The sequence below is a fragment of the Andrographis paniculata genome, unplaced genomic scaffold (assembly GCF_009805555.1).
Source record: "Andrographis paniculata isolate CXL003 unplaced genomic scaffold, ASM980555v1 Contig57END, whole genome shotgun sequence".
Lineage (NCBI taxonomy): Eukaryota > Viridiplantae > Streptophyta > Magnoliopsida > Lamiales > Acanthaceae > Andrographis > Andrographis paniculata.
This window is the reverse complement of record NW_026137592.1, coordinates 2484376-2494279: the sequence shown is the minus strand read 5'-3', so window position 1 is coordinate 2494279 and position 9904 is coordinate 2484376. Positions and strand designations below refer to the sequence as shown.

Genomic DNA, 9904 nt, shown 5'->3' with positions numbered 1-9904 from the left:
TTGAAACCTTTTCGCAAGAAAACAACGAATAATATTATGATTCGAATCTTTCTCAGACCATCAATAATAATAATAATAGTCATAAAAAAATAAAAATAAATAATAATAATAATAATAATAATAATAATATTTTTATTATGAAAAAAAGGTAAAACTTGGGCATCAACGTGACATTATTAATTATATAACCAAGATTCCTCCTCCTCATTGGCTTCAATCACTTTCACCATTTTTTAAAGTATATATAGGCTTTTCTAAAACTAATTTAAATGGTAATTTAATTTAATTTAATTTAATTTATATAAAAAATAATAGATTTTTATTAAAATCCCTATCAATTTTTAACTACAATTCATTACTTTCCTAACTGTTCGAATATATATAATCTTAATATATATATATAATCTCTTAGTCCACTTTTTTTTTCATTTCTTTTTAATAAAATTACATTCCAAATAAATACAAAATACGTCTACTTTATCATCATATTATTATTTTTACACGAAAAATAAACACAAAATTATCTTTACACATATAATTTGTACTATACTTCAATAAAATACCTAAATTCGTCTGTAAAAAATAAACGAAAAGATTATTAATGGACTAATACACCACCAATTAAATAACAGAATCATAAAGAATCTATATATGGCCTCTATATATATCCTCATTTTAGAAGATGTAAAGAATCCTCAATCCACTTTGTAGAATCAAATTTTCTTGCAGAAGAAATCCAACACTGCCAAGAACATGGTACTTATGCAAATTCATGTTTCTCCCACTTTATTTCAATTCTATTTTAAAATTCAGACAATTAATTACTGAAGGGTTTTTCGAATTCCAGGGTAAATTTCAAAGTAAACAGCCACAAAGTCTTGGAGGAAGTAGGGCTACACTATTTGTGTTTGGTAATTTTCTGAAAAAAAGATCATTAACTAGGGTTTTTGATCATCTACTTTCTATAGACATTTAATTTCTTTCTTGTTATTTATTTATTTTTTTTCGGGTTTTTTCAGCCATGGGAGCATTGGATACAATGGCTTTCATTTCAAATGGTATGAGTTTAGTTACATACTTCTATGGGGATATGAACATGAGCTTGACCAAAGCAGCCACAGCTCTTACAAACTTTATGGGGACAGCATTTCTTCTTACATTGTTTGGAGGATTCATCTCCGATTCCTACTTTTCGAGGTTCAAAACTTGCGTCGCCTTCGGCTGCTTAGAGATTGTGGTATGCCTTCTTAACTTACATTACGAAAAAATAATATATTTGTAACAAAATTATGTCTCAAAAATTCACATAGTTAACCTAATTTTATCCACAATTCTGTTAGTTAGTAACGGAAAAAAAAAAAGAGAATTTAGAACAAAAAGATTTCGTTACAAAAATATTATTTTTTTGTAGTGTTATAAGATCTTAGTAATGAATCCGGTGAATCAAAAGTAGTCTTGATGTTATATACGAAGTTTGTAATCGTAAAAAGTGTTTTTAAAAAATATTTTTCGCATCATATAATCTATTATATGTGATATTAATTTCCGTGTATATATATATATATATATATTAAATTTTTAGTTTTTCATTAAAAAAACTTGTTGAAACATGCTTCAATGACCTCTCTTGATGTGGTTTTGGGGACCTATCACTTTCAATGATCCAACTTGTTATTTTATTTCATTATTATCATTTTTTTTGAAGAAAAATAGGGGTATGTTTTGTTGCATCTTTTGTATATAATTTTATTATATACAAACACACTAATATAGTGTGTTTGTTTGAAGGATTTTGGAGGATTTCCACTATTCATCCCATTTTTTTCCCCCAAAAACATCAAATCAAACACCTATTTTTCATTTTTTATATTATACTAAAAATCAATTTTACATTCAAAACATCACATCAAACCCTATTTATATCACATCATACAACTATTCAAATTCAAAATTTTTACTATTCAAATCCCAATCCAAAATCCAAACACACACACAACTAAAAAAATTGCTAATAAATAATCCCAAATATGAACTACAAAAAAGAAGCAATAAATTAAATTTATTAAAATGCATTAGTTATAGATATGTTTGGTAGAAAAATCAGATGGTGCTCAAATCATGCACTACTCAATTATCCATTATGAAAAAACATTGTAAATATTATATTCTGCCACAACTATTATTAATGTTCTTTTTAATAAACATGATCTCTAATGTATCTACAATTTTAGTGAAATCAAAGTGTGAGTTATCATGTTTATTTGAATATTTAACATGCATATTGGGATCTTGCTTTTAAATGATACATATAATTTATTTATTTTCATATATATATATATATATATATATCTTTAAAAATTCACATTAAAAAAAAGGTAAACTGTTTTTTCAGTCCCATAACGGGACCCTTTATCATTTTAGTTCGTAAGTGGAGTCTGTCGTAAACTAGTCCAATAAATAAAAAATTTTCGCTGTTTTAGTCCTCCGGCGCCGGAGACGCCCGCGTGGCTCGCCGGAAATGATGTGTTCACCAAGTGTCCCGCCAGATCAGCGACACCTAAATCTAAGTGCAAGATTAAAATTAAATCAGCATGTGTTGTGCCGATAAGTCACCCATATGTCATCAACTAATACTATGCATTTACTCTATGTTAACATACACTTCTGTTAAAATCAATTATAACTTATCTCCGTCCCAAAAAAACAAATTTTATTTTATCATTTTTTTTTGTTCCAAAACAATAGTTTCATTTTCATTTTTGGTAATTAGTTCATCACATTTTTACAAAACTATTCCCACTTTTATACAATAATAACATAAAATAAAAATATTTTAGTCTTATAGAAATAATTTTACAATCACTGTAAATATAATACTATTATTCTTTAATTCTTGTACCCAACCGAAAAGAGTATGCTCGAACTATTAATATATATATATGTATCGTTAGTTGATCCCTTATGTACCGATTTGACCTGATCAGCATTCTAACCTAGGACTATATATATACATATATTAGGGTTACCTTATCCTAGCAACACAAGCACATCTTACGCACCTCAGACCTCAACCCTGCAAAGGCATGAACATGGACCAGCATTGTGAGGCTGCAACCACAGCCCAACAGGCTATACTCTTCTCAGGCCTTTACTTGGTGGCTCTCGGCACCGGCGGTGTCAAGGCGGCACTGCCGTCGCTCGGGGCTGATCAGTTCGACGATCGCGACCCTGAAGAAGCCGCTTCCCTTTCCAGCTACTTCAACTGGCTCATGTTCTCCTACACCCTCGGAGCGATCATCGGCGTAACTTTTCTAGTTTGGATAAGCTCCAACCTCGGATGGGATTGGGCATTCGGTATTTGTGCAATGATCGTCGCAATGGGCATTTTTTGCCTCGCCATCGGCCACTCCACTTACCGGACTAATGTCCCTAAGCGAAGCGCTTTGATCGGAATTATTCAGGTGGATTTATCGTAAGATTCGTCGTGTATTGATATTGATTTTGTCGAATACTGAATGACCGTTTCACCTAAAAGCTCGAACTGTTAGGGAAATGCATCCATTAATCATATATCCGCAAACGAGAATCCCCAACACGCTCCCTCATGTGCAAGTGGGGTCTGTGAAACTTGTACATGCTTATGATTAATGACTGCGCTTCCATAGCAGTTCGAGCTTTTAGGTGAGACGGTCATTCTGTATCCGACAGATTCTTTCGATCTTTCTTTTTTTTTTTTTTCTAAATTAGGCGATGAATTGAACAGGTGTTCGTCGTAGCCGTTCGAAACAGGAAGCTTCGCGCATCCGAGGGTCACGAGATGCACGAGATTCACGACAAAGAAACAGGACACGACGAGACGCTTCAAAGGACGGATCAATTCAAGTATAGTTCCCTATTACATTCAATGATTTTTTTTTTTTTTGGTTTTTTTCAAACTCACAAACCTTTTTAGGTTCTTGGATCGTGCGGCGATGAAGAGGAACTCGGAAGATCCCTCCGGATCGTGGAAGCTTTGCACCGTGACTCAAGTCGAGGAGGCGAAGATCCTCGTCCGGATGCTCCCGATCATCCTAAGCACCGTGTTCATGAACACGTGCTTGGCGCAGCTCCAGACATTCTCGATTCAGCAGAGCACGACGATGACGAGGAAAATCGGGAGCTTCGAAATGCCGGGGCCTTCGATTCCCGTAATTCCCCTGTTATTCATGTTCATACTTATCCCGATTTACGACAGGTTCTTCGTCCCGGTGGCGCGGAAGATCACCGGAATTCCCACCGGAATCACGACTCTGCAACGGGTCGCCGTGGGGCTGGTCCTTTCGACGCTTTCCATGGCCATAAGCGGAGTCGTCGAAACACATAGAAAAAAAGTCGCGATAAATCACGGCTTGGTCGACTCCACCGATCCCTTGCCAATGAGCGTGTTCTGGCTAGGGATCCAATACGGTATCTTTGGAATCGCGGACATGTTTACGCTCGTGGGGCTGCTGGAATTTTTCTACGCCGAGAGCTCGTCGGGGATGAAGTCGTTGGGGACGGCGATCTCGTGGTGCTCGTTGGCGTTCGGGTACTACACTAGCTCGGTCGTTGTGAATGTGGTGAATAAGGCGAGCGGGGGATGGTTGTCGAGCAATAATTTGAATAGGGACCGGCTCGAGTACTTTTATTGGCTACTCGCCGGGATGAGCGTCGTAAATTTTGCAGTGTATTTGTTGTGTGCTTCGTGGTATAAGTACAAGAGAGTCGAAGAGAAAAGCGAGGATTGTATAGAAAAGAAAATTGATGTGAGTATTGGTAAGAATACTTCGGTCGAAGGATAAAAACCACGATGCCTATTTTTTATTTTATGTGTGTGGCGAATGTAATATTTGACAAATTTGTGAAGAAATTGAGAAATCAAATATGTGAGAAATGCCTAAGTATATTTAAAGTTGTATGTGTTCGATCTTGAGATTTTTTTTTTTTTTCATTGTTCAAAGAGAATAAAATTATTTTGCTAAATTGAGTGAATGATTCAATTATTAAAATTTAGTACTACACAAAATGGTAGAAAATGAAATTAACACTTATGCTTTATTGATTCATTAATATTTCATCTGTCAACTCAAATTTTTTTTATTTTTCTATTTTACTATATTTATTCCAATTTTTTTAATTTTTTAGTAAAATAATATTCCACATAAATATAAAATATTCATATTTTATTATTATATTATTATTTCTACACACTTTATTCGTAATAGATTTGCACATGGATTGTACTGACAGCATCCTTATAATAAATAAACATCATATAATATAGTAACAGATAATATAAATACAATAACTTCAGTTTGCAAATGCTATATATAAAAAAATTGTATATATTTGAATAGCACATTATAAAATTATACGGAGAAAAATATATTATAATTTAAACAAACTATATTATGAGTTTAGCGGTATAAAAAAAGTAGCAAATATTAATATAATATATTTTTTCTGTCATTATTCAAAGTACTATTTTTATTATTTTCGTCCGTCTCACTTAAAAGTACATATTATTTTATTTTAGTAAAATCAATCATATACTAATATCAAAATACCTTTAATTTTATTTAAATTACAAAATATACCATTACATATACAATTACTTTAATTTATACAGAAAGTCAAATGGTAAAAATGTCAAAATTTCTAACACACATTCTTACTAATGAATAAAATACTATTATTTTTTAATTTACTACAAAACGCTAAAGCCCATTTCAAAAGGGACAGAGAGAGTACAATACATTATAAAATATGTGACAAATTTGCCAATTACAGCACACTGTGTGCTATCAGACAGTACACCGTATGCATTCATATAATATAAATACAACACATAAATTAACAACACACGCTAACAATAGTTGATTTCAGGACACCACTGCCATACATCACACTTGTAATTATGACCCAACCAAACAAATACAATATATTAACTAACAAGACATGTTATAGTCTTATACAACATAAATAATAGTTGATTTCAGCACACCACATACTGAGATACAATACACTTATAATTATAAACCAACAACACATGTCTTTACTATACAACATGTGTTGTGTATAATAAAAATGTATTTTATCTATATATATTACGAATGCTACCGAATTTTCAAAAACAGCACCCTAACTAACTAATCGATCTCTAACTTGACAATATGCTATCCGCATATAATGATTTCACCAAATCAGTACTCTAACCGCCGCCAAATTCCAATAATATATAAATAGGCAAATATATGACATAGTTCATGAAGAGTTGATCACATCATAGGTTCCCATGGATTTCACAACTTTTGCTCTACTCCTTCTATTCCTCATTTTGACTTTCAATTTCTTCCTCAGCTCCGATTTCCGGCGGCGACGGCGCCGCCTCCCTCCGGGACCCTATCCATTTATCGTCATCGGAAACTTCCACCAACTCGGAAAAAACCCTTACCATTCCCTCGCCAAACTCTCCTAAACTTACGGCCCTCTAATGCATCTCCGCCTCGGCAGCATCGACACCATCGTCGTATCGTCGCCGGAGATCGCCAAAGAAATATTTCTCAAGCAGGAAAACGCCTTCCTAGAACGCCGCCACAGCGCCGCCGCTCAAGCACTCCGCCACCACACCAAATCCATAGCCTAGCCTGTCTCCCCATCGGAGCTAAGTGGCGGCGCCTCCGCCGGATATGCCAAGAACGGATGTTCTCAGCCCACCGCCTGGATTCCGGCCGGTTGCTCCGCCAGGAGAAGCTGCGGAAGCTGGTGGACCACGGCCGCGACTGCTGCCGGAAAAAATTGGTTATGGACGTCGGAGCGGCGGCGTTCGTGACGGCGCTGCATCTGATATCCAATTCCCTCTTCTCCATGGATTTCGCCGATTATGGATCCGATTCGAGTCAGGAATTCGCGGAATCGATCCGTGGGTTAATGAGGGTTTCGGGGAAACCTAATGTGGCGGATTTTTTCACGATTTTGAGGAGGTTTGATCCGCAGGGAATCAAAAGGGAATCGGAGATGTATGTTGGGAAACTGTTGGGAATATTCGATGAAATCATCGATCGACGGCTGGAGATGAGGAGGAATTCGGAGAGAGGAGAAGCCATGGACGATATGTTGGAAGCTCTTCTGCAAATCAGTGAAGAAGAGAGGAATGATGACGCTGATCAGTTCACTCGTGATGACATTAAACATCTCCTTCTGGTTAGATTTTTTTTTTTTTTCAGTTATTGAAGAAATATTGAGTCATTTAGGTAAAATTATTTTGCCATTTGTGAGATCTTCATTAATTTGGTAGTATTCTTTGGTAAATATACATATATATATATATATGTATAATTTTTCTTCTCAAAATATAAGGGTGTGTTTGTTCCTAAGATTTTTAGTTGATTTTATTATTAATTTTTTTAAACAATATTTAAAATATAAAATTAAATAATAATTTTTATTTATCATATCATTATATTTATATCATGCAAAAAAAAAAAAAATTATTTCAATTTAAAATTTTACTATTTAAAATTAAAATTTAAAACCAAAATTCAGAAAACAAAAACAACCAAAAGGTTATGATTGTTTATGCTTTCAATATAGTATTAAACATGATGTTTTAAATAAAGAATAAATTTTTTATTAATATTTTTTATACAAAATTAATATTTGGTAGAGCATAAATATATATATATATAATTTTTAAATAATGCAAGTTTGAAAATATAAAATAAACAGGCAACCCAACTTATGACTTCTTATTTTCAAATAAGCTCCAAATAAATATCAAATTGTAGGAATACAGATGTGATTTTAAAAAATTGTTATCAAACACTCTGACTAAGTAAAAAATAATGTAACTAAAAATAAAAATAAAAAATTATTTAAAAGTATACAATGATAGAATATACTTTCTCCGTCCAATTTTTATTGTCCTAAAGTATATTTACACGAATTTTTATAGGTTATTATCTTTTTGTTATAAATTGACAAATTTGCCTGTACGGTAGAAATTAAAAGTAATAAATGAATGAAAGGTAAAAATGTAAAATTTATGTTTAAAAAAAAAAGAAAATAGGACAATAGTTGTTGGTCCCAATTAGAAAAATAGGATATTAATTTGTGGAAGGAGAGAGTATTATATATTGATATGTTTTGACTTTCTATAAGGAATCTTGAAAATTATATACTGTAGTAAGTTTTTATTAAAAAAAAAAATCATCAAAATAGATAGTGTTTTAACTTTTATTATTTCTTTTAATGTGAATCTATAGACGCATAAATAAGCAAAAGTTTTGTGTATAGTTTTCTTGCTGGTAATCCAATAATTGTCCATTAAAAAAAGGAATACATTGTCAGGATACTCCCGTGTGTGTGGCGGTTGGACATGTGACTATGACGTCATGAATGATTTTATCCTTATTTTACTATTCTAATTTTTTTTTCTCTAAAAAAAATATCAAATCAAAAACTCATTTTTTATTTATTTTACTACACTAAAAATTTAATTTTACATTCAAAACAAAAATTAATACATTTTTATATCACATCAAACAATTATTTCAATTCAAAATTTTGTTATTCAAAACAAAAAAAAAAAAAAAAAATCATAATTTTACAAGTAAACACACCCTAAATGATTAGTATAGATAAGTGTATTTGATGCATCAATTAAGGGTCATTGTTTTTTCAAATTTAAATAATACGTTTGGTTTAATATTTTAGTTTGAAGTATTTTTTCATATGAAGTCGGAAAAATTATGTCGGTTATATAAAAGATAATATATTATAAACTTTTGTAAAAAAAAAATAGAGCATAAAATAATATATATTGAATTTGAGTATTATTGATAAAATTGCAAATTTTTTAAAATTGAGTATTATTATGGACTTTTGTAAAAAAAAAAAAAAAAAAAAAAAAAAAAAAAACAAAATAGAGCATAAAATTTGATAAAACTGCAATTTTTTTATAGTGTGTGTATGGTTGGTTGCATAATTTTATTTGGGCATACAAGTTACTAGTTTCAGCAATGTTAGAGCTCTTAAGAAATCCCAATATAATGCACAAAGCTAAAGTGGAGCTCCAGACAACTATTGGACAGGACAAGGCATTCATCGAAGAATCAGACATCCCAAAACTACCATTCTTGCAATCAATTATCAAAGAATCATTTAGATACCATCCTCACATCCTCAGAAATTATACCATACCTAAAAATGCTTTGATCATCATCGGCGGATTGGCAATTGGAAGAGACCCCACCGTGTGGACAAACCCTAATATGTTTGATCCCGAAAGATTCTTCTGTTATATAAAATATATTATAGATATATATAGATGTATGTAAGTAGAATGTATATATATGTGTGTTTGGCTATTATTATTATTAATATACTCAATTTGTCCGCCTTTAAGGTCATATTTATTTTTTATGTCATTGTATTTAACATTAAAAATATTCTTATATTTGTATAACTTGTTTGTACAGATACCCTTCTATTAGTATTATAAAATACTAATGAAGTACTTTTGCAATACTATATTTTAATATAATAATTAATTTTTAAAGATCAACACACAAAAAAATAAATAAATCTTTAAAATCGAATGAAAATAGTATATTATTTCAAGATAAGTATATATATGAAATATTGTATTCCATTTACATATTCCTTATCCATATTGATAAATATAGAAACCTTCAAAGTTAAATATTTCCTCCGTCCCGTTATCTTGTCTACATTGCAATTTTTGTTCGTTCTATATTTTTTATCATTTTTATTTTTTAAAAAAATAATTACACATTTTAATTTTAAATTTTTTTAATTTAATTTAATTATATTAATTAATCATCTTAATCTATAATTATTTTTATTAATACATTCTTATTATTTA

General features: G+C 31.4%; 1 protein-coding gene and 1 pseudogene across 2 annotated transcripts; both read left to right on the top strand.

The window, feature by feature from the left end:
• Window positions 1–687: 687 nt before the first annotated feature.
• Window positions 688–4852, top strand: LOC127257425 (protein NRT1/ PTR FAMILY 4.5-like). Of its 2 annotated transcripts, XM_051283845.1 has the most exons (7): window positions 688–756; window positions 848–911; window positions 1020–1058; window positions 1146–1237; window positions 3021–3461; window positions 3764–3882; window positions 3953–4852. In XM_051283845.1, the coding sequence occupies exons 1-7, from the start codon at window positions 754–756 to the stop codon at window positions 4818–4820; spliced, it is 1626 nt and encodes a 541-aa protein (XP_051139802.1). In that variant the 5' UTR covers window positions 688–753; the 3' UTR covers window positions 4821–4852. The 2 variants fall into 2 exon arrangements, with proteins under 2 accessions (XP_051139802.1, XP_051139801.1); XM_051283844.1 differs by having other exon boundaries at window positions 1020–1237.
• A 1461-nt stretch (window positions 4853–6313) lies between these two features.
• LOC127257235 (sugiol synthase-like) lies at window positions 6314–8294 on the top strand (annotated as a pseudogene).
• The last annotated feature ends 1610 nt before the right edge of the window (window positions 8295–9904 follow it).

Coding starts and splice junctions, on each gene's coding strand:
- LOC127257425 (XM_051283844.1), top strand. Junction 1,238..3,020: donor TCGGCTGCTTAGAGATTGTG/GTATGCCTTCTT, acceptor TACATATATTAG/GGTTACCTTATCCTAGCAAC. Junction 3,883..3,952: donor CAAAGGACGGATCAATTCAA/GTATAGTTCCCT, acceptor AAACCTTTTTAG/GTTCTTGGATCGTGCGGCGA.